This window comes from Hippoglossus hippoglossus, chromosome 16 (genome assembly GCF_009819705.1).
Source record: "Hippoglossus hippoglossus isolate fHipHip1 chromosome 16, fHipHip1.pri, whole genome shotgun sequence".
NCBI lineage: Eukaryota > Metazoa > Chordata > Actinopteri > Pleuronectiformes > Pleuronectidae > Hippoglossus > Hippoglossus hippoglossus.
In genome coordinates this window covers 9,684,808-9,709,464 of record NC_047166.1, presented here as the reverse complement: position 1 = coordinate 9,709,464, position 24,657 = coordinate 9,684,808, and the positions used below count along the sequence as shown (strand labels likewise).

General features: G+C 40.6%; 4 protein-coding genes and 1 long non-coding RNA gene across 6 annotated transcripts; 2 read left to right on the top strand and 3 right to left on the bottom strand.

The window, feature by feature from the left end:
• Positions 1–2,603: 2,603 nt before the first annotated feature.
• LOC117776214 lies at positions 2,604–4,404 on the bottom strand. Its single transcript, XR_004616412.1, has 2 exons — positions 4,160–4,404; positions 2,604–3,750 (listed from the first exon to the last, which is right to left on the bottom strand). It is a non-coding gene; the product is annotated as an uncharacterized LOC117776214 (long non-coding RNA).
• A 2,847-nt stretch (positions 4,405–7,251) lies between these two features.
• Positions 7,252–10,966, top strand: rcvrn2 (recoverin 2). Its single transcript, XM_034611653.1, has 3 exons — positions 7,252–7,800; positions 9,630–9,741; positions 10,334–10,966. Exons 1-3 carry the CDS (start codon positions 7,420–7,422, stop codon positions 10,420–10,422), a joined length of 582 nt encoding a protein of 193 aa, XP_034467544.1. The 5' UTR covers positions 7,252–7,419; the 3' UTR covers positions 10,423–10,966.
• A 326-nt stretch (positions 10,967–11,292) lies between these two features.
• On the bottom strand, positions 11,293–16,031 carry si:ch211-149k23.9 (germ cell-specific gene 1-like protein). The gene is made up of 6 exons (XM_034611651.1): positions 15,836–16,031; positions 13,228–13,410; positions 13,047–13,094; positions 12,752–12,904; positions 12,490–12,601; positions 11,293–12,385 (listed from the first exon to the last, which is right to left on the bottom strand). The coding sequence occupies exons 1-6, from the start codon at positions 16,029–16,031 to the stop codon at positions 12,013–12,015; spliced, it is 1,065 nt and encodes a 354-aa protein (XP_034467542.1). The 3' UTR covers positions 11,293–12,012.
• Positions 16,032–19,071: 3,040 nt separating this feature from the next.
• atg12 (ATG12 autophagy related 12 homolog (S. cerevisiae)) lies at positions 19,072–21,689 on the bottom strand. The gene is made up of 4 exons (XM_034611650.1): positions 21,550–21,689; positions 19,899–20,035; positions 19,741–19,803; positions 19,072–19,261 (listed from the first exon to the last, which is right to left on the bottom strand). Exons 1-4 carry the CDS (start codon positions 21,656–21,658, stop codon positions 19,202–19,204), a joined length of 369 nt encoding a protein of 122 aa, XP_034467541.1. The 5' UTR covers positions 21,659–21,689; the 3' UTR covers positions 19,072–19,201.
• isoc2 (isochorismatase domain containing 2) lies at positions 21,669–24,473 on the top strand. 2 transcript variants are annotated; one of them, XM_034611648.1, is made up of 7 exons: positions 21,669–21,808; positions 21,957–22,052; positions 22,477–22,601; positions 22,688–22,900; positions 23,649–23,719; positions 23,818–23,935; positions 24,298–24,473. In XM_034611648.1, coding segments are annotated over exons 2-7 (594 nt in total). In that variant the 5' UTR covers positions 21,669–21,808; positions 21,957–22,051; the 3' UTR covers positions 24,364–24,473. The 2 variants fall into 2 exon arrangements, with proteins under 2 accessions (XP_034467539.1, XP_034467540.1); XM_034611649.1 differs by having other exon boundaries at positions 21,758–21,807; positions 21,946–22,052; positions 24,298–24,467.
• The last annotated feature ends 184 nt before the right edge of the window (positions 24,474–24,657 follow it).

The window sequence follows — 24,657 nt, the reverse complement described above, 5'->3', positions numbered from 1 at the left end:
ATAGGAAAAGAGATCACATTACTGCGGTTTAAGCGTCTTCACACTGGCTTCCAGTATCACTGAGGATTGATTTTAAAATGATTGTAACTTGTTTTCAAGTCTCTTGATGGTACAGCACCCTCACACACCTCTGAATGTTTATGTTTCTGACTGTTCCCTCAGGTCTATTTCTTGCTAAATATCCCAAAAACGAACTACCAAAAGTTTGAGAAAGCAGCTTTTTTTAAACTTCTTTTTATACCTTTTGCTAGTTTTATCTTTTTTTAATGTCTTTGTTTTATTCGTGTCTTTGGTTTTATTGTAAAGCACTTTGAGCTGCATTTTAAGTATGAAAGGTGCTGTATAAATAAAATGTATAATAATAATAATAATAATAATAATAATAATAATAATAATTATTATTATTATTATTACTATTAGTATTATTAGTATTACCATGTGCTTGAAAAAGTCTTTAAATCCTCACTGAAGTAGAAGAAAACACTTCCTAAATACTTCAAGTAAAACTCCCACACGGAAAATCTTGTCATAAAATAAATCTGTAGGTTAAAATGTACTCAATGTATTGAGAGTAAAATGATTTAATACAAAAAACATGACTTTGACACTATTATCATTAGATTAATTTTTTTATACGCATTAATGTGTAAGCAGCATTTTGCTTTGGTAGTTGGCTGAATTTTAAACTGCTTTTTACAGGACTGTCTGTGACTAATGATTATTTTCATTCTAGATTCATCTGCTATGATAGTGAGTCCAAATTAGATTAATTAACTGATCACGATTACCCAGAGCCTATAAAGCCACTTCTTCACAAAGCCTTTTAGTCCATTCGATAGTCCGAAATATTAAAAACTAATTAAAATAGAAATACTTACATTTGAGAAGCTGGGAAAATTAAATATTTGGCATTTTGTAAGACAATTTGCTAGATGATTATCAAAATATAAAAAATGTGCCTGTCAGTGAACTTTCATACTTCTGCCTACTACTTTCTTATTTATAAATTAAAATAAAAATGATTTTATAAAAACAGGTTATTATATTCTATATGCAAAAATTAACACGTTGCTAAATTTGCAAATATTTGTAATCTAGTGGTATCTTACTGTAAAATGTCATGAAGAGCAAGGTACAAGTACTTCAAATTGGTTGCTGTAGGTCTACAGTACGAGGATGCACTGGACTCAATGTGCCGTGCTTACGTTCACCTCTGATGAACCGTGTCAGATAAAGTTACTGAGGTTTCAAGTGGATTGAAAGGTTAAAGGCAGCAGAGCCAATTGCTTTTCAGAGGCATCTGTTCAGAAGTCATTATATAAAACTGATTGGGATAATCTCTGTTGAAACAGCTTAGACAGAAGAAGTTACACAGAACATCAACTGTAGATCACAAGGAGAAATGTCACTGGATGAAGTAGTTAGTTTTTCTCCCAGCAGATGGAGATACTCACACATCTCCCCCTCCTGTTTTATTTCTCCCTGTAGATTTCTGTTGATGTTGATCTAGTCAGTAGCCATTTAACATACAACCCTGCTCTTCTTCCTGATTTTCTTATGTCATGTGACATGTTCTACATATTACATTTTATCTTTGAGACAAACACAGTCACAGTTTAAGTACATTTATAGTTATATCGAGCCGTGTTGAGTCAGTTTCATGTGCAACAGTTGTGGCCCAGTGTTACATTCACAATTTTGTCTGGTCTACAATTAATAACCATCAGATGGATGTATATTTACGATCTTTTCATATTGCCTCTCTTTTTAAGATGTTTTTTCAGGTTAAATTAGCAACCTTGGGCTAATGTTTTGCTAATACAACATTTTAGGAAACTATTAATTCACTGTTGTGCTAATTGTGTGTTTCTCTTTTTACTTTATTGTTGTCCTATCACCGGTGATGTTTTACTTTTGTGGACAGTTTTAGAATGATGGCTGAATTCCATTTAGCATTTCATTCTCACACACACACATCTTAGAAGGTCACTTCAATCGAACAGAGCCAAAGTTAATATTAATAATAGTTTAAAAGTTCTGCTGTTCACACAATCCCTTTTGTGAATCCCGAGTTATTGCACTTGGAGTAGGTCACCATTGGCCTAACTTTAATCTTCTTCTGATTAATCATCACTTTAATATAATATGTTGTCTTAGCCATATTCTTTACAGTTTCAGTAAAAACTTACATTAAAAAATACCAACACCAGCTTCACTTGAAAGATGTTCATATCACTTCATATACTTATGCACCTACGGACATAATGAAAGGTTTTGAGAAATAAATCACCATGAAAAGCATGTCAGCCCTTTTTATTTACCTTTAATTCACTTGGTCTGACAAAACATATTAAGGAATGAAAAAAACATTTAGCTTCATACCACTAACAATAAATGAGAGAGTATGTTTTGTGTCATTTGAGTGAACAAACCGTGTTGCACACTTCTGTATTCTGTCATAACGTGCACCATTATAATCTGCATCCTCTTCCCTTTAGTATTTCCACCTCTTGTTTCTTTCTCACTCACACAGACATACACATTTCACATATATATATTTATTCCATTTATTGTATTCTTTAAATAATCTGTCATTTCGGGAAAATGATCTTTTGGACTTTTGGACACCACTGTGCGTACACAAGTTCCAAAAGTGAAAGTCATTCCACCGAATTCCTGCGTAAAGCAGGAATACGTCAAAATAAAAACACCAAAATGTTAGAAAATGTACAGGATTCACAATTTTCCCAAAGTAGAAGTACACAAGTATTACTAGCAGGATATAAAGTAAAGTTACTTATCATCTTCTCAGAGTGTTACATAATAAAATGGGATTATTGTCACTGATGCATTAATTTGTAAGATGTTAAAGCTGGATGATGATGGATATACTGTTAGGTCATTTATTCTATAACGTGCAACAAATCATATACAACAAATCATGTTTCATAAGATACTCATATATTTTGTGTGTATATTGATCATCAAAGTAACTACGGTCGTTGAGATATAGTGTAGTCAAAAGTACAAATGTTCCCTTAAAAATTAAATAGGAAGTAACATAGACTGGAGGGAATATATTATACTTCTTTTGTATATAATCTAGATTAAAAGATAAAGTAGAGAGCAGGAGATAGAGAGGTATTGATTTGGAGTGAACACAACAGGAATGTCTTTTTCTGTGCAGTAAAACTGTGTGTTAACTGCAGAAAAGTCATATTTTTCATCAGTTTATCTTGTCTTCTCTCGTGAATGTCCCTTTATACTGTGACTTTTTTAATAACCCTGTCACTCTCGACAAGCACTTCCTTCCCGTCCTCTCTGTGCGCTCGTGTCATCGCTCTCTCCTTCTTTGTCAGGAGGTCGTACGCCACGATGCTCCCCACCACCATGAAGCTGAGGGCCAGAATCACAAACCCCATTCCCAGCAAGTGAGACGTTCCTTTCCTGGAGTTGTTCAGCTGGTCCCACAGGCCCACGCCTACGCAACTGAATCCGACGAGAATTTTCCAAAAACAAAAGGCCAGCATGCAGGATCCACAGGACAGCTCAGCACCCCCGGTCACCACGGTGATGCCCGCCACAGACGTGATCCCTCCTGGTAGGGTCAGGGTCTCGGATTTATGGTTGTAGGTCACAGTGGAGTTGACGTCTGATAGAGTTGAGGGATCAAGTGTTTCCATCTTTGTTGTCATGGTTGGTGTTAATTCTTCTGTCCGATGCACTGCAGCTTCTTCCTCTTTGTTACTCCTACAACACGACACAAGGAGTTGCTTAAGAAAATACAGTCTCATAATGATATAGAAAACATTTAATTTAATTGAAAAGTAGATTCTAAGAATTTCTATAATGTATAAAATGATGATACAAAACCACTAAATGAAATTTTACATCCAAAGGCGGGGGAAAGGTTCTTTCTTTAGCCTCTCCTATTGGAAACAGCAGGGGTCGGAGACTGAATGCTTATATATGATGCTTCATTTAGCGAAAGAAATCAAGATGGGCAGTACTTCTAATGAGTTAGGATAGAATACAAAAGAATAGGACTTACACTGTTTACACTAGAAAGCCAGGCTGATAGTGAATTAACTAAAGACAAAGAATAAATAAAGGATAAACAAAAATTCAAATTTTACATTAAAAACTTAGGATTTCTTACCTCAGTGTTGAACCAGGAGCTGAGGTGTCAGTGGAAACTGGGACAAGTTATGGTCGAATGGGATTTTTCTTCTCTGTGAGTGAAAACCTGAAGGAGCTGCTGACGTTCCCTCCAGACAATGGGTGCAGAAGTGAGAGCAGGGCGCCCAACTGCTGCCACTGTATTGAAATGCGTCACAACTTGAGGCCCTGCAAGATGGTGGACCAAGTTGTCCGGAGAGTTTTCATTTGTTTGTTCCTCTCTTTCCTTGTGCTCGGTAGGAAGTTCTCGTCTGTCATTAAGTGTCATTATAACCCATTACCAGATATTTATCTTGGAACAACTCCCTTCCTCTTTTCCTCTCTCTTTCAGTCTCAAGATCTGGGTGTTGCTTCACCAGGGCTTTGTTTAGGCTGTGGACGTGCTTTTGTTTGTAAAGACTTTAGCCTGTTAACTGTTCCCATTTCTTATGCCATTGACTGTGAGGTGCATAGAACTGCATCAGTGGTTTTACTTAAAAAAACTTTGGGACCTGAGTATAATAAATGTTTTGAAACAAATGGGAAAATGAGAGGGCAATTGCATACATTGTGTCACAACCTGTCCAGAGTGCACCCCACCTCTGGTCCAATGTCCGCTGCATGGATTGGCTGCAGCCCCTCCACGACCCGTGTATGTTAAGCTGTATTAATAATGGATGGATGTATAACTGTGAATGAACGGGTTTAACCTGATGTGTTGACAGCGTGTGAGGGAGATTTGCAGTATATATGTCATTGCTGACGTTTCACAGGTCAGTGCTGTGGCTCAGGTGGAGCCTGACACTGTCAGTTAATAGGTGATAACGCTACGCAGCCAACTGGGATGCTGCCAGCAGGGTGTCACTGGTCTAATTGCAGATATTTATAGACGTGTGACTTCTACTATATTGATAAACACGTAACTGCACAATTTGTAATGTGTATTATATCTTACTGCCTGCTAAACATATGTATATGAATCCTATTTATTGTTGCAAAGCAGTTAACTAGCTACTACGGAGACATTATTAATATTTCTTGATTAAATCTGTGTCACTTTCAATATGTCATGATTGTGCAACATCCACATTACACAAGCCCTCACCTTCTCCACAAGTGGAAAAACATTTCAAATCCTTGCTTGCTCCAGCTCCAGCACTTAGTCCAGCCGAGGGTACAGGTCAGATGTCAGGGATTGTTTTGTGGAGAGCTGGGGGGGTAATTCTATTGGCCGGGGCACTCACAGGATGAAGATGATGATAATTGGCTAAGTGTTGGATTGGGTGGGAGTGGGCGGGGCAGGAGTAATCCAATAGATGGACTCAGCGAGCATATTTATGGAGCAAAGAAAATCCTGCTGCAAAATAAGGCAGAAATGATAATCACAGCAAAGCAATGCTTTTGTCTGTTCTGTTGCTGGATAAACACTCTTGTGCAAATATGTATCACATGAACTCATCAATTCCCCACTGCCCTCCTCAGTTAGTCTGGAACAACAGTCTGCAGCGACGATCAAGATACTTTCAGGCTAATTAATGCACAGACAAGGAAAACAGACTGATGAGGTAAACTGTTTAATCAGAGACTCATGAGGTGAGTCTGATGTGCTGAATACGGTGATCTCTAGGGAGGATGGCAGCTGACAATAAAATATAATGTCTAAAGGATTGGGGCTGAGGTAGAAGAGACTGGGTGGAAACGTTTGTACCAGTGAAAATGAAAGTGAAATAATCAGTGCGCACGTTTGTGTTGGACACCTGTCGTGCATGAGACACAATGTTCTGGAGAGTAGTTAAGTTTAGGAGAGGAAAAAAGAGACGAGATGAGAAGAGAAGAATCTACTGGGACTGGGCTCCAATACAATATCAATAAATATTGCAATGTAATTTTCATCCATAGTAATATAAGAAAAGTCCAATATATATTGCTATATTGTTCTGTATGCATTGTGCAAACACAGTGAGGAGGTTTAACATGGATAACATGTTTTGCTGTTTATCAAGTTTTTGTCATATTCTGCTCATAAACACCAGTTTGAAACCAAAACCTTCATTCAGGAGCATGAATCATCGAGTCTTTAAACTTATAGGAATAAGAATTTATGGTAATTATCAATGTCGACTGATATGAACATTTTTATCTTTATATAATGTTTGGCCATATCGCCCAGCCCCACCCTCTACAGTCCACAGTGTAACTAAGTAATGATCGGAAAAATCCAGACGAGTGACAGAGGGGTCAGTCGAAGGAGGGCAGGCTCACGTGGGACAGGAAGGAGGTCACAAACAGAGAAGGCCGCCGGCGATGATGATGATGTGAGGGGCGTAGGTGGGATTGCAGGTAGAAGTGGGCGGAAGAGGGAGTTAAACTGCCGGGGCAGATGGTAGTCTGGAATTAGATGTCAGTGGTCAACTAAACCCTTTGAAAGGCCACCACTGAAATAGCAGACACACTGCTGAAAAAGCCTAAAGCTAGATTTGAAAATCCACTTGATTCTTCATAGAGTCTGCCTGAGCAAAGTCTGCTAATCTGCTGGTAATTCACCAAACCACCGTTTAAGGTTTCATGATTTGTGCCAATCAAATACATTCAATTTCACAAAGGTGTGATGAAAAAGGACACAGAAGAGCCTTGAACTGCTTTTAAATGATTCATATTGTATAATGAGAAAAGATGATTAAATTCCTGGAAAAGAAAAAATCACAAAAAGTGCAGAAAACTCAGATTATATTTATAAATGATCCAAAGCACATCCACATACTGTAGATCTTTCCAGACTTTCAGACCTGCATAAGAAATTAGGATCTTGGGGTTCATTTCAGTCAAATGCTCAGCCACCTTAAATCCGGCATTAACAGAATTAACCCAGTCGTCCACAGTAGGAGTGCGCTCCCCCTGCCCTCCTTATCTCTCACCGTCTTACTGTCAAGTCAGACACTCAATTCTCCTGCCATCGTCCACACCGGTACGATTTCTCTAGGTTTTGGATCATTCTGTCCACGTTACTTGTCCACATACTGAGCAGTTTGAACTATTTCATGTTTTCTTCAGTGGATTGTTTCACATTTCTAAATCATATTTCTTTTTCAATTGTTTGCAGGCTGCTGTTTGGGCTCAGAAGCAGAAGTCAAACCAGTCAAGGAGAATCTGCTCGGACAGAGGAGACAGTCAGGTGGCACCAGACAGGAAACCTCCTGAAGAACCCGAGTGGCAAATACTTGCCAGGGAGTTTGACAGAACTGATTCACAAGAGCAACTACAATGGGGAATACCATCAGTAGCGCATTGTCAAAGGAGATCCTGGAGGACCTCAAGCTCACCACCAAATTCACCGAAAACGAGATCTCCCAGTGGTACGAGAACTTTCAGAAGCAGTGCCCGACCGGCCGCATCACACCGGAGGAGTTCGAGCAGATCTACATCCGCTTCTTCCCCGACAGCGACTCCAAGAGCTACGCACGGCATGTGTTCCGCTCCTTCGACACCAACGATGACGGCACTCTGGATTTCAAGGAGTACATCATCGCACTGCACATGACCTCCACTGGGAAGACCATCCGCAAGCTGGAGTGGGCCTTCTCGCTGTTCGACGTGGACAAGAACGGATACATCAACAAGACGGAAGTGACCGAGATCTGCCAGGTGAGAGGGATTCTTCACGAGGTGGCGTTTAAAAAAAGAAGTGGCTTGGTTTTTGTTTGACACAAAGCAGTTATCTCATCCACTGTTTCTACATCGTGATTTTTGTGTTGTTCTTAACATTTTCCCTTTTCTGACAGATATATAGCATATCCTATTGTGGATTTTCATTATTCTTTTGAACATTATCCGAGACAGTTTTGGATTCACTTAAAAGTGTTTGAAACTGAAAATATATTTTGTTCCATAATAGTGATTTTGTCATTAAACAAACTCCATCCAGAGTCTAAGCCAAAGTCGTCAGGGAAGGGGTTTAAATTCTAAATCGTCAAATCTCCAGTGGACGTTAAATCTGATATAGCACAAAAACCTAATACTACATTTTAAAGCTGCACGGTTCCACTATTGTCTTTCTCAGTGTGGATTTGGTTTAACTCCGTGTTTCATTAACTCTGAGGTTTGTCGTGTTATTGTCGGTCGTGCATTATATTCCCAGGTTTTCCTGTTATTTTTCCATCTCCCTTGGAGATCCAGTCCTGATTGCCTGTTCAATTATCCAGTCTATTTGAGCCTCCTGTTAATCTCTGTGATTACAGGTTTAGCTCTCAGACAATATAGGCAGTCCCACCCTTAAGCAAGGCTACTGTTAAACTGCAGAGAGTCTCATCATCCCTGAGTCTAATCCATTAGTCTTTTATTCACGAGGCTCTCACTTGTGACCTGTAGAATAATTGCTGGCTATTACTATTTATACAAACACAATTCAGTTGGAGGGAGGTTTCCTTATTTACTGTTTTAAGACGAATGATATTGAATTGTAAGAGGTTTAGACAGATCAGTCAAGAATCCAGCTGGCATTGTAATGGGATTTCATTCCTGGCCAACTGGCACCATGTTTACAACCACTGCGCAAAATAGCTGCTTTCCAAAGCCCTGCGAGAAGTTTACAAACCTACAGTAAAATTAGATTGATTTTAATCTGCAAAACACTCCAGAGGTGGAAAACACACATCAGCCATATGAAGAGGAACTCGCACATACACTACAGCACAATTTAGAAATCTGTTAAATCGATGGAAAATTAGGAAATATAAGTGAGAAAGGCAGAAATAGCCACATTTATTACAGTTTTTATATTATACTACACTAGTAGGCCAGACAAAGGTACAAACAGGGTGAAGTGCTCTTCATTTGAGGGTCGGCAGCCGTTTCACACTTTGTTCTATTTTCATTACTACAACCTCACAGCCTTGTTGTTTACGCGCTCACAGTTTGCAGTGAACCACATGATCCGAGGGGCAAGATGGAGGGAGAGCCCAGAGAGAAAAGAGATGACATCTTTGGCCTGTGGCCTGAGTCTTGGCACTAATCCATGTTAATCTAGGTGTCTTAAATGTGGGAGCTAAATTCTTCCTCTCTAAGTGGGACACACACTTAAAGGACTGAACCTAAAGTGCACAGTCATTTTCAATCTGCTGGATTCTAAGTGGCCCATCGCATATTAACCATCTCTGAACAAATGACACACGGGTCGTGACGCTTTCTGCTGTGGGCTGATTGCAGTGACGCAGACTTAATTGGAGGCTACTTGGTTGTATGCAGCCAAATTTCACAGAATAAACTAAAAAAATCCTGACTTGTAGCTTTTTCCCTCAAGTTGTTACATAAATCAATAAACACAAGGCACTAATCAACTTAATGGAGCTCCGAGCTTCCTCACTTGTTCTGCAGGACACGTTCGTTTTGTGTGGCCTGTTGAGCTTCCATACATTATTTGTGCGAGAGAAATGATGCAGCATTATGACCCATCTTATCCCCAACCCCCCTCTCAGGCTATATTTAAGCTGATCCCCAAGGAGGAGCAGTGCAAGCTACCGGAGGATGAGAACACACCCGAGAAGAGAGCCAACAAGCTGTGGGCTTATTTTGAAAAGAAAGACAACGGTACGGGGGGGAAAAAAAACCCACACATGCAAACATCACGTACTGCACATACATTATGCCACTGCAGTGTGTGACAGGCCACCGTGTGCTTACCACTTATATTAGAGAGATAAAATCTGTGTAAGCTCCCACTACCTTTCCTCAGCAGCTGTTCCCCTGCAGCGAAGATTACATTTTACAATCTGCTGTTTGGCTTAACAATAATACAAGTAATAAATCCACCTGGGGGCACATCCCCAGTTACAGCATCACTTGTGTAATGCAAGATTTATAATGTACGTATACCGGCCGTGGACCATGAAACCTTAAGCGACTCCACTGCATTGCATGCTACTGTCTCACACACACACACACACACACACACACACACACACACACACACACACACACACACACACACACACACACACACACACACACACACACACACACACACACACACACACACACACACGAGCACACACGAGATAAGACCAGATTTCTTAGCTTAGATAGAGAGTCGTTATTCAACCTCATGTTTACCCCTCACTCCTTTGCTGTATATCTACTTCCGACAATAACATCTCCCTGTTCTTTCTTTTGTTCTCCGCAGAGCGACTGGCTGAGGGGGAGTTCATAAAAGGAGTGATTGAAAACGAGAATGCGATGCGTCTTATCCACTATGAACCGCTCAAAGAGTAAAAGTCCAAATCCTTTTCCGTCCCCCTCTTCTTATTTCACTTCGTACCCTCTTTTCCATACTTTTGAAACTTTCCTCAAATGAAAAAGCCTCATACATTTCCATCCTCTTCAACCCACTCAACTCCTCTGTGTAAATACTCCCTTCTGCAGTGTCTTGGTTGCAACAAACTTTTCCGTGCAGGATGTGAAACTGTTTTATTAATGCTTGTCAATGTATTTCTATTAAATAGAGGCCTATAGAGGAAGAATGATGGTGTAGTGTTTTTGAAAAGTGTACAGACAAAAAAAAAGGAATAACTCTGGTGACTATATTGATGCAGATTATATATCAGGGGAAACCAATTGTTAACGACATATAAGATTGTTAGCTTGTTTCAGCTTTTTTACAGTGTGTCTCAGTTCAGGTGGTAGCTCACAAGTGTTCTACTCTATTCATTATTCAATAAATTAAAGGTTTTCTCATACATCTGTGGTTGGAAAATCAATTTATTTATCGCTCCCAGAAAAAAAAATGAATTCTTCTTCGACCTAGAAACATACGGTGTTATACAAATGCTGGTGGTTGACAAAAATGGCGCCTTATGTCTTAATTTTTCTGTTGTAATCATCCCGAATGTGCACACCTAGAGACATTCAAAGTCAATGGAGGTACATTTATTAGATAAAAAAAAAAATGTGACTCCTGTATCATTTAAGAGAAACATGCAAAGTAATGTGCACTTGTTTCCCTGAGAGTGGGATGTTGTGGTGGAGCGGAGTGTTTAAATGTGTTTGCAGTCAGCGGGCGTGCTGGCCTGCGTTTCTCTCCAACTTCCATTCTGACCCCCCGCAACCTGCCCCCCTCCCCCTCCACCCCCCTCCATCCCTTCACATGCCTCCCATCTCCCTTCACTCTGTTCCTCCTCCTCCTCCTCCTCCTCCTCCTCCTCTCCGTCCAACTCGGGATTACTGCTTTACACATAATCTTCTGTTCAACATCAGAGAGCAGACTTTTCAAAATCTCTGTAATCTTTCTATCTCTATGTGTCTGTCTTATGGGTTTGTCTGTGCAACTGCAGAGAGGCTGCGTTTGTCGCAGCTTCTGGTGTTCAGGCGACGAATCCAAACGTGTGTATCGGTCCAAAATTTGTGGCAGAGAGAGAAGACATGTTGAGTGTGACACTCAGATTAATGAGAATACAGTATATTGTGTGTTTACTGGTAAAGGATAGGCTGTTCTCTTGCGTCAATGGGAAAAGAAAAATATTTATGTAATTAAATGATCATTGAAGACTCATCCTGACATTTTGCATGTTAAACAATAAAATAACAAACATTTCTATCCAGGTACATATAAAGAACAGATACTCTTTCCCACCATGAGGCACTGACGAATACCCAGAAAACATGCAGGCTTGCATGTTAGCGTGACCTATACATACAGTGTCGTCTTTACGTGTTGATTCTTCAAGTCTGGTTTGTATGTATGTTCGCTGAAAGTCAAAGTGGCAGAAAGGAAAAGCATCTGTTTGCATCGATCCCTGCACAGTGACAGTGTTTTTCCTTTTTCAGTTTTTCAGCCCCTTTCAGTGGAAAGAAGTAACCGCTTCCCTAACAAGGTGAATCAACTCGGTCCACGACCACGTCCATCTCGTCCATCTCTCTCTCACAGTCTTCACACCCGTCTGGTCCACAGCCTCCCACCAAAACCAGCGTCGGTACATCCCCGTTTCCCATTCCAACAACGCTGCCGTTATGGGCCCACGCCACGTCGATCATGCCGTCCGGACACTGCAATAGGCCGCTGACAGAGTAGAGGCCGCCCCCTGTGACAACCTCGTCATAGGCTGGAGCGTGAGTGGCGGCTCTCGCTTCTTCCAGTCGTAGCCTCTGTTTGCGACGGAGCTCGATGATGGTCTTTGTGTAGGAGTTGAGGGTGACCACGGCCGCCCCCATACAGCAGCTGAAGGACACCCAGGCAAGACTAGGAACAGAGGATATATAGAATAGTGAGGAGAGAGGAGAAACACATCACTACATGGGCACTAATCCAATCCAATCAATTATCCATAATGGCCAGACACCTACGCAAATGACCAGCCGTAGTCCCAGGACTGAGGCCTCCAGTCTTTGGGGCCCACAATGACGGTCATCTGAAATACTGTGGTGTACATCATATGGGCAACCATCCCAAGAAGACCTACATGAATCCAACAAAAAACAGACAGAAGAAAACTGTAGATCACAACAAAATAGATCCAGGATTACTGTAAAAATATATAGAGGAGGGGCTGATATTTAAATGATAAAATACTGAGATGTTGAATTAGGGGGTTACACTGGGTCTCACCTGAGAGCACAGTGCAGATCGCTGCATAGGCATTGATTTTGAGCGAGTGCATCTCTTTATGAGAGCACAGAACCTCCAGCCACATCAGTAAGAAGCCCATCCCCAGCAGGCCAATGTACGTAAACTCTGAAATGACCGACAGCCAGAGCACACCTGCAACATGTGCAAACACGTCCACAACGAACACACACACACACATCCGTTTAGAAGTCTTTAATAGTACTGTGGCAAAAGAAAAACTATTTAAATATAATATTTACAGGGTGATAAAACTGCTAATTGATACATGACTCACCTTGGGTTTCCCCTGGAGTTAACTCTATAAAGCTGCGACATTTTTCCCCTGCCAAAAACATTTATACATTTAAAGACGGAGATGGAAAACATTAAAACAAATTCAATTAATGTAATTAAAGCTTTTCTAATATGGTGACCAGCCTCAGGTAAGTGACTGGACGTCTGCTTCGTGGACTCACCGTCGTTGTGCTTCTCACAGCTTTCCCAGAAGCCAGTGTGGAAGTATCTGAAAGCAAACTTGTCTTCGCCCGTCTCCCAGATGTAGTGCACTGCGTTGGCCAGCTGCCTCTGCTTGATCTTGGCCAGCTCGTCTCTCCTGGCTGGAGACAGTGTGCGGTTGAAGGGATTCTGAGTGGGGCTCTCTGTGTGACAACACAGCAACAAAATCACACAGAGGAACATTTTAAGGATATTTTTGTACCTGTTTATATTTGTTATAGATAATGCAGTTGGAGGCTTATAACCCAGAATGCACTGGGCCGAGGGCCGGAACCCATCTCTTTAGACATGCTGCATAAAGACAAACACAGCCAAACCCACACTGATGGGAAATCTAAATTCTCCAAACATATCCAGACTTGCATTTCCTTAAAATGATGAGAAAACCATGCAAACACACACATACAGATATGCATGTGCAGACAAGCAGATACACAAACACAGAGTTGTATGCTGCCATAATCACAACTTCACAAATATCTTAACAGGTTTGTTGACTCAGTGTTTCCCTTTGTCAAAAATTAAATGCTCTTAAAAGTCAGAACGACAATTAACTGACACACACACGTTGCATGCAGGTTGATAAGGATACGATGGAGGGAGCAAAACACATCTAATCACACCCTGGCCTTAAAAGTAACATGCCTCTGTGTTTTAGAATCACCTGCAGCTCTTCAGCCTGCACAACCACGTGTGTTATCGTAAACCTGGTTGAGAAGATTAAGCTTATTCCTGCACTAGCATTGGTAAATCTAGATTTTGTTTTGTGTGAGTGCACAAAGTACAAAATGTTTTGATCAAAGTTGGTTCCTTTACTCAGCGAAAGCTTAGGGAGCAGGTAGTGTAAACCCTTAGAAGCCACCCTCACACCCCACAGATTAATGCTAAGCCATAATTAAATTCAGTCCCACTTATGGGTAAAAAGAGATTAAAAGCATCCAAACCAAGCACAATCAGGTTTGGGGGGAGAGAAGCCTGTCAGTTGATCCAGGCGAGATTAGTTTTTAGGTATTGGTTGTTACGCAAAGATCATGAATTTAACACTTCTAATCGGGTTCAAGAGTCAAGGCCAAAATTTTTGGTAGAGTCAACAACAGAAAGGAGCACACTTAAAGACCCATGAGATAATAAAAAATAACAAAACAATCATACACACGACATAATAAACTACAGTATACACACAAACTACTGTACACACACACACACACACACACACACACACACACACACACACACACACATCCAGTCCAACAAACAACCTGCAGTTTGAATTCTCCAGGTCATTCATGGTCTTCATCAGATTAAATTTGGTCTGTGAACAAACTCAATCTACATGAAGGAGTGAGTCCGCTGATGAACGCAGAGAGTCAGCTGACAGCCTCGAAAAAGGAGTGAGCCTTCACTTAAGATCATGATCACTTAAATCATAAAAGACACAAGTATATAATTCCATGTTCCCCATGTCTGTGCTGTTGGGTTGAGGTGACTATAAATAGTTAAGGTTGTTTTGCTTCAAGCATCTTTTGGTGACACTACAACAATGAACCTGCTGAAAGTATCTCTCTGAACAAGTGGAAACCTGTGGCTGACTATTTTAATGCCAAGAAAGAAATCCCATGACTGGTGACGAAGGTGGAGGATGAATCCATGAAGTGAATACTGGGAATAATTCATTGTTACACACCCGTGTGGACGTGTTACAACAGAATTTGGGATTAGTCCCCAGGAAACTTCCTGGCATCATTCATCTAATTTGACTGTAGTTACGTCCTGAACGCTGTGGCCACTTGTTCTGAGCCGACAGGACGGAAACTTGTTAATTTCTACTTTTGGAAAACTCAAATCTTTATGTTGCCGATGCTCCTGTTCGCCAGTGGAGAACATAAAGAAGCACATTTACTCAAGTACTAAAGAACAGTATTAAAGTATTTGTGCTTTGCTTGAGTATTTACATACTAATACTGCTCTATTACTTCACTAAATGTCATTAACAGCTACAGTAGTGGAGATTACATACCAGTAACTTTGCAGATTTATAGTGACATGTGATCAGTTTGGAAAACACAAGAGCAAGTTAAATAGTTAAATGATCTCAACCTGATACAACATTACAGTACTGCATGCTGATACATTGTCATGCATATTCAAAAATAATATGCATTGTATAGTATATACTTTTACATGTAATGGAGTACTTTAACATTCTTGCAATGCTATTATCAACATGTTTTAGTTATAAAAACTCCAGAGTGGCAAAATACAAGTTGATTTTTATCACACTTTTGCTTGAAGATTTCGCTCAAATTGGCAATTTAGTAATGAGAAGTGTTTTTGTTCAATATAAAGTTTAGCAAAGTAGTTATTGACCCTCCAAACCAATTGGATAAACAGATCAATTTAAATATATAAAAATATCTAAATGTTGTGTCTAAGGGCCAGAAAAGCAGCTGTAGTTACAGCATATTTATAAAAGAATAATAAAGAGAAAGAGTAAAGTATCAAAAAGCACCATAAAGCTGCACAAAATGCTTTCTGATGTGCAGAGGTGAGAGTGTGACATTTCAGTACCTGTGGTGTAAGGCTCGCTGTTGTTCTGACCACAGTTCTTCATTTTGACAGGCGACAGGCAGAGGGGCTTGACCACCTTGTGAGTGCCCTCACACCAGTAGGAGGTGCACAGAGCCAGGATGGACAGGGCCAGAGCCAGAGTGGTCAAGGTCAGGGAGAGCAGGGAGCGGGAGCGACGAGACATACGCTCCAGCATGGCCACAGGGGGATGGTTTGAGAAAGAGAGAGAGGGGGGTGGGGGGAGAAAGTAAGGCAAAGAGAGAGCAGGAGGGGGAGAGTGCACGTGGAGATAAGTCAAACAGGACAGAGGGTATGAAAACAGTCACAGATTGAGCCAGGGGGGAAGGACAGATGCTTTGTGGAGGTTTTAAGAGGTGATGAGCTGCCAGGTTTGAATGGAAAGCAAAGATAAACGTGACATAACAGCACAGAGAGGAGATAACAAAATAAAGCTGACAAAGAGAAACGGTGAACGACTAAGAGAGAGGACAATGAGGAGGGAGGGGAGGGAGGGAGGGAGGGGGCAGGATAAGATGCTCTGAAGTTTATACACGTGGGGGAGGACAGATGGAAGGAAAAAAATGAACATGAGAGGATTTAGGTAGACGATGGTTCACGGTAGGAGAGAGGAGTGGGATGCAAGGACATAACAGCTGACAGCTTTAATGTGGCATCCTGCTATTGATCCCTGGGATGAGCGATGTGGTCAATGCAGCCGGTGAACTCAACACATGCAGACCCTTGTGTGTGCATGTGTTTAATCAGTGGGATTGTACCCAGTGAGCAGGATGTAATTTAAAAATACTGAAGTTTAGGATTAAAAGTTTTGCACCTGAAGTGGAGATAGAGGGCATCCTTTAAACTGATTCATTATCTAATAAGGGAGTGCAATTAGGAGGTTGAATGGAGCACACGAGGACAAACAACAAGGTGCCCATATGGTGACATTTAATTTTGTTGAATGTCCGTGCAAGTCATTACACTGCCTGAGGTCACATCGGTTCTCCGCTTGCCTACAAGGAGGGGGTCATGGAAGAATAAGTAACGTGCCGTGGCTAATGGCTTCCTGCTTCCTGATTTGCACACTCGGGCCTGACCCTGCGACTCATTATCAGCTCCACCGCTGGACCCTGCGCGCGAGACAAGACAGAGGGGGGCAAAAACAAGAGATTACTTTTTTTGATGAAATTATGGATTAGCCACAGATCTAAATGAAATTTTTGCAAGTAATCCCTGATAATCTGCTTTAATCTGTTTGTGTTAGGTGTATTTTAGTGTGAAGTGCACTCTGACCATGTCTATTGTTTCCCTTACTCTCTCTTTCTCTCATGCAATGTTTCCCTGTCGGCCCACAGCCCCTGAAACAGAGCACACATGAAGCGAAGTGAAATTTGGTCAAACCACAGACCTACATGAGAGTCGACCCACTCATGCTGGTTTCTAATATTTAAATATTGTTGACAATAAATTTAAAAAAGCAACATTTAAAACCGAAAACAGCTTGTGACATCTATAGCATATCATTACGAGCTATTAGTTAAAAGTCCGTCAATGCTGAAAACATCAAATCTGTATAAATGTGTTTTTTGCATAAATTAAATGTTAACTTGTAAATGATCATCTGCATTATGTGCATTCTGAGATCTATGTACTTTAAATATACATTTACTTTATTATTATTACTGATACTGTAACGCTACTCTCAGCATTAACTGAAAACTTGATAATAACTGAATTGGTAATTACTCATTGCTTCTTCTTCCTGGTTAAAGGTAAAGTAAAAGCAGCTTGTCAATGTTATCTTACATTACCAATCAATTACAATTAGATTTCATTGAACATCCACTGTGTCCAGTAGAAGTAAATAGAGCAGCGTGAGGAACAGGATGAAAACTAATCCAGGCAAGATTCTACTACAATTACCAACATCTGTCAATATTTGAATTTCTCAAGAAAGCTTAGATTTTTGAGCATCCGCTGAATCATGTCATAAACATGAGGTTATTATATTTTATGATGGAATAATAAGTTTGTCAGATAGAAAACTGGACACGGACGTTTTGCCTTATTTAACCTGCATCCTGTTGTCATCTGTCTCAAAGCTCTATTACCAACAGGAGCTCAATCTATATAAAGCAAATAAGGAAAGCAATATGCACTTATTTTCAAGACTGTAAGTATTAATTATTCTTAGCTTATATGTTGGAAAAATGTAAAAATGTGTTTATATAACTCCAGAGCCTGAGCAGAAATCTTCATAATACTTGTTTTATCCAGACGTCACTTCAAAACATAAAGCAATTCAGACATGGACAAGAAAAAGCATCAAATCGTCACATTTGAAACGCTGGAAGAAGCAACGGTTTGTTTTTAGTACTTTTTCCTATAAAAGAAAAAATTACCATAACAGTTGCTAATAAAATTTCTGCTTCTTGTTTATAAATTTCAGTTTTGATTGTATTAAAATAATCAATGAGAGGTACCTACCAAAGCTTCCCTGGCATAGTTCAGCTCAAACATGAAGTAACTACCACAGTAAAACAACACTTTGAATTCCTGCAGTCGTCTGAACCTACCATCCTCGGTTATCTCTCCCTCGTTCAAGAGCCCTTAATCAAAAAGCTCCTTAAGAACTAGATTTCAGTTGCTCCATCTTGAACAGATTTCCCCGTGCCACTTCGTTCATCTTCTCCCTCTGAACGTGTCACCAGTGTTCCTCCTCCAGTATGAGCATCAGTGACCCCTTACCTCTCCGGCCACACTCCCCCTTAAATCCTCCCGGCCAATAGTAGGATGGAGATGCACGACTGATGGAGCAGCTGAGTGTCTGCCTCCATGCCACTCTACTCTCGTTTCTGTCTTTCTTGGGAATTTATGTCACAAACCCATCCTGAATCATGTAATCCCTCTAAGTCCATCTGTTACTGCAGTGCCCCCTCTCTTCCTGCGTCTGTCCCTTTGCAGAGGTGATTCCATCTCAACCTCCGGGAAACTTTTATCACAGGTGAAAGTCCCACTCAAATACAACTTTGTCTTTCACCCGATATTTAATTATTACACTAAGAGGATGGATGAAACTGTGAGCCAGCATCCGTTTGAGTTGACTTGTGCCTGTGATTTTGCCCGAATCAGCACCAGCGCTGTGCAAAGCCAAATCCTGAGCCCACAAGTTGCGTGTGCCAAATGTGCCACCTAAAAAAAGGAAAAGAAGAAGAAAAAACAGGGGAAAGAGCTTCGAGTTGTCACAATAATTTATTTACAGTATGTATATACACAAAGCTCGAATGAAAACAAATGGCAAAGAAGCAAAAGTAACAGTGTGCAGGTTTGGAGGATGAATTAAAGAAAGGAGAGGTAAAAAGGAGTTTAACCCCAGGCTTGAGATTTACAGTAATGTAGAACCAGCTTTCCATCGCTACCAAAACACTGAAAGAGACAGAGAGAAAGAAGACAAGGTTATTAAATCAAATACAGAAGACATGTCAGAATAGTTCCAACTTTACTTGACTGGTAGACGCTTTCAGATTAACTGTTTGTATAAAAACTAATTTTATTAGATTTTATAAGCTTCTAAAATAGCACAAAAAACCCCACTAAACAATGTAACACTTTCAGATGTTAACTGTCTTCATTAGTCAGCCTTAAAGAAAAGAATGTGAGCCATCATGTTCTGAGCACAGTGGGATTTTCAAAAGTCCACAGAGAGTTGTGGCCTTTGAGGTCTTTGCTGTTACTTATCAAGACATTAATCAGTGGCCAAGGATTTTGGCATGTGACACATGGAGCTTCCAATTTATTGCCCCCTCTGCTGGTTACTGTAACAAATGACCCATCGACTACAATGGACTGGACCTCATTCTAATATTGTATTATATCCACATGGTAAAGTTATATCATGTACTTACATCAAAAAGGATTCCTACGTCTTGATCCGGTGAGGGTGCAAAAGACTGATTAACATAGATGAACTGGAAAAAAAAAACATTTAAGACATGTAAAGACGTCTCTGCTCAAGTCATGATGTTTGGACATTAACAAGCTGGTTAAAAAACATATCTCTTACCAGTTGTTCAGTGGCATCAAGCTTGAGGAAACGAGAGATGAACTGTGACAGGGACTGCACCGTCCTCCCCCGTTCCACTGCCCACTTCTTTGTTTTCATGATAGGAGTGTCTCCCACTGCCTTCAACAGCACATCGACTAGAAAAGTGGAGAAAATAAGAGTGAAACTGCTGCAGTCACCCACGACAGGCAAATCCCGACATGAACTGTTTGGAAATTTCTTGAGAATTTCTTGCTAAATCCATTGATGCACATCTTCCAAAGCACAGTAAGAAAAACAAGAGCTATGACTGCAAGCTTTCTGTAGACAACATAATAGGCTACTATAGAATGATGTGCCTTTACAAACGGCTAGTGATCTATAGAGGAAAGAATTTTGTGGATCCCTATTTTTAAACAATTTGTTATTACAATTCATAAGTCTTCTCCTGATTGCTTTCTGTTTTGATTTATTCAAATTCTATATTAAATAATTGGATGCTGGAGTAATTGTGAAATGTTTTCCCCAGAACCTGCATGAAAAGACTTATCACAAGCTCTAAGATTCACTTTTGTCAAAAGATCTGTCCCGATGAGGGTCTAGCGACTAAAGCTTGGATTTAATTTAAAACTTAAATACCAGTAAGTGCAGATTTCCCTTTTTCAGTGTATAATGTTATGAATCTAAAAGGAAAGTTTGTGAAGGACATTAAAATCTTACACACAAAGGTCTTTAAATGGATTTGTTGGATTTTATGTTATGAGAAAGAGAAAAACTTTAAATCATGGGGAATTAATAACCAAACAAAAAATATTCCATCTAAATATCTCATCTTATGCCGTTCAGATCTCATGTTGAAGTTGTAGCCCAGATTCTAAACATTGTACACAAACAACACAACTGTGGCCCCACATACAAAAGTGGCTCATATATAAAACAATGTGTCATTTTTAATCACTCAAACTTTTTCATTTACCTAAATGCAAACTCCTAAGAGCTATGGATAACAGCTTAGAATAAGAAGCATAGTGAGATAACTTTAACAAACACTTTCAACAAATAACACAAAATATTAGAATGTATGTTTGCATGTATGTTGTTGTTTTCTAAGATGTAAAACCATCCCTGTTGTAAAAACGTGTTGATAGGAGCAGTACAAACTCCCAACGTCCCTACTTCTTCTCAGAGCTACATTTACGTGCGTTTTAACATGTTTATTAAATGTTTATATGTTACTTATAAATGTTTAAGACAGGACGAGGAGTTTAAGTGAAGTGTTGCTGAGTATTTACAGCGATTCATGATCAAACTTAGGTTAAAACCCAGAACGTGAAATAAGACATTTCACAGTGAACTGACAGTTTTGCAGTTTGCAGCTAACTAAGCCTTATTAACGTAGGTACCAGACATGGCGTTGTTATTGGTATTAGCAGTAAATATTGACAATATTGTTGTCTTGATAAACATTAGCATTAGCGTTAGCCGTGATCCAATCCGGTAGTGGCACATGTGAAGAAGCTGAGTGATTATTGGCTGTCCGGACACCAAGCAGCCACGCTATTGGCCAAACGCTCTGTGACTTGTTCCTCACGTCACACGCCCTGAACCGTTTCCTTGGTAAACAACAGTCGTCGTTAAGAGGAGATTCGTTTTCATACATATTGTTTCTTACTCTTTTTCTTGTCCTCGATTGTCGCTGAATCTTCTGACGGAGGCTGTGGCTCCTCTTTCTGCGGCTCCTCTTTCTGCGGCTCAGTCGGTGACTCCGCAGTGTCCGACATCTTCTCGTTAGCACGGCGGCGTTAGCTGGTGGCTCCGGAGCATCACTGGCCGCTATTGGTTCAGAGAAACATCAATCTCAAAGACGCGCGTTGCTATTGGTCAATAACTGAGGGCCGGCGTTGGTGCTCTTCCTCTTAGCTACATGCTAGGTTGGTTATTGTTTGGAGTTCGGGGTTTGTCGATAATGACGTTTTTACTTAATTCAGTCGTTCGTATATTTGATTGATCTTGTGATTTAAGGTTTTGCTCAACAGTTTGATGCATTTGTCATTTGTCTTTTTGTCACGAATAAAACAGGTACGTGTTCCACAGGAGCGGTCACATGGTAATACTACTTGACAGTTGAACTTTGGACTCACGTCTCCTCACACTTGCAGCAGTCAGACAGAAACAGTAAGTCCTCGTGGTCTCCTTCATTACAACTAAAGTCAAGTTTGAGTTGAGCCGTGAAACAGTTTGGTTTCATTGATAATAACACAGGGCGACGCCATGCAGGAAACGTTTCTGCAAAGGAAGACCAACCGGTTTCCTCCTGAGGTGTAAATCAATGCGCCATTGTTAAAAAAAGAGATACTCAGAAGTTCATTGTCATTGTCACCATTTGGTAAATAATGTTCAAACACAGCCACTACAGCCACTAATTTGCATCTAGATGTACATATTGATTTCTGTGTAAGTTTAATTCTGTGCTATTTAGATGTTCTGTGGCCGATCATCCTTAACACACGCTCTTTGAATCTCTTTATTGATGATGAAAAACATGGCACGTCCCCCTGTGTCCTCTGAAGATAACTTTCCTGTGACTCTGCTCTTTCAGTGGCAAACATCGGCAGACTTTCCACCAAGGATGCGGTCCTCTTCCTGTGCGACATGCAAGAGAAGTTCAGACCCAACATCTTCCAGTTCCCCAACGTCATCAGCAACGCATCCAGACTGCTCCAGGTCGGTTCCACTCCACGTCGCACCAGTTACAAACCTGTTGGCGACTACGCACAGCACATCTGCTAACTCTCTCCTCCGGCTCGCAGGCCACTCGCCTCCTGGGCATCCCCGCCATCTTGACAGAGCAGTACCCTAGAGGTTTGGGTTCCACAGTGCCAGAGCTGGGAGCGGAGGACCTGAAGGCTCATGCTAAGACTGCATTCACCATGATGATCGATGAGGTGGAGATGGAGCTGCAGGCCCTTGGAAATCCCAGACAGGCTATTCTTTGTGGAATCGAGGCACACGCCTGTATCGCGGTGAGATTACGTGCCCATTTGTGCGGTGTAGCTGCGGAAATGTCCCAATTTCCTTGTGTGCATCATAAAAGACAAGTGGAGGCTCTTTGTTTGCAAGTTGCGAATATGCTCATGTTGACAGCCGTGTTCATCTTGTACTCGGTGTGTGTTTTCATTGACGTGAACATCGTCAAGCTTCAGTGAAGAACCCTTTCCTCGCACGTAATTTGACATTCATTTTAAGTTAGTGATTTTAAGTGTGCTGCTTACTTATAAGTAAACTATATGTTGGGTTGAGTCTCCAGTTGTTTTTCCTACAGCTCTAAGACAAAGCTTAAAAATATCATTGTGTCATCATCGGTTCTTCGCTCAATTTGTAATAAAACAATTTTATCAGAAATATTATTTATTGCTATTTTATCTCAATTTATTGTTGTTTTCCAGCAACCAGGATTTTTTTCATCCAATGTCCCACAGAACTTAGTGATTACTGAAACAACCTCTTCAGAAAATTTCTAAGATCATTTTGAGTGGATTGTTTATATGTAATTTAGGCTGCATAAAGAAACCGTTGCTCTTAAAAAATGCCAAAAACTTTGAGTATGTGAGGTTGTGACAGATGATTGGATGATTACATTTTGTAGTTATCCTATAATCTAGTTATGTTAGTTTTCAAGCGTAGTGTGTCCCAGAGCTTCCACAGTTGTAGTTAATGAATGATGAGTCTTGTGGAAAAACATGGCCCTCACTCGTCTGCTCTTTTTCTCAGTGCACGACCTTTGACATGCTTGAAAGGGGAATGGAGGTTCACATTGTGGCTGATGCCGTCTCATCCAGAAGGTACAGCATCGTCATCACTTACACTGAGTAGGCTCTTTTAATTCCTGTATGAATTATAGATTGTGTGATGACAGACTTTTGTTCCCCCCCCCTTACAGCCAGACAGACCGCTTGTTTGCTCTGTCACGACTGAAGCAGAGCGGAGCTTACCTCACCACCACAGAGGCTGTTCTGCTGCAGCTGGTCCAAGATGCCAAACACCCCAAATTCAAGGAGGTGCTCACTACTCTTTTGCTCTAATGCAATGCTTTTAATTTGTTAAGATGTTTCATGAATATATGACAGACAGTATGTGCCAAAGAAAAATAAATCTGGCGTGTCCACAGACTGGTGTTGAAAACAATTAGCTAAATAAATTCTGCAGCTACCTAAAACCTTGATCACTGACACAGTTGACCAGCAGGTGACTGTATAAACCAGGGTGTGGTGAGACACATGCCAGACTGTGATGCATTTCCTTTGTGTTTGTAAAGCTGCCATCTTGTCTTCGCTAACATATCAAAACTGGTTTCACTCTGTGCACGCTGCCAGTCTAAATAGAAAGTGTCTAATATATTTTTTATCAACTTTATTGGCAGATCCAGAAGCTCATGGCTCATCCGTCCCCGGACACCCACCTCCTTGCCTTCTCCAGCACTCTGTAGAGAGACCACCACCTGTTCTGCTTCATAAACTCTTAAACATATACATACAGGATGTTGCTGCTTCACTCATACTGATGAATAGCTTGAATAAAGGTATACTGCTACAAAAATGTGTTTTTGTCTTTATGTTTCTGAATCAAACCCTTGTGTGACAGGACGAGGTGCAAAACTTTCCGGTTGTTTCTCTGTGTTGTCTGATAACTTGACAGGCCCTCGGCCAGAGAAAATGTTGGTGAAAGCTGAAGAGGTGGGACTAGCTCACATAGGCGGGGCGCAAGGAGTGAGGTCACACAG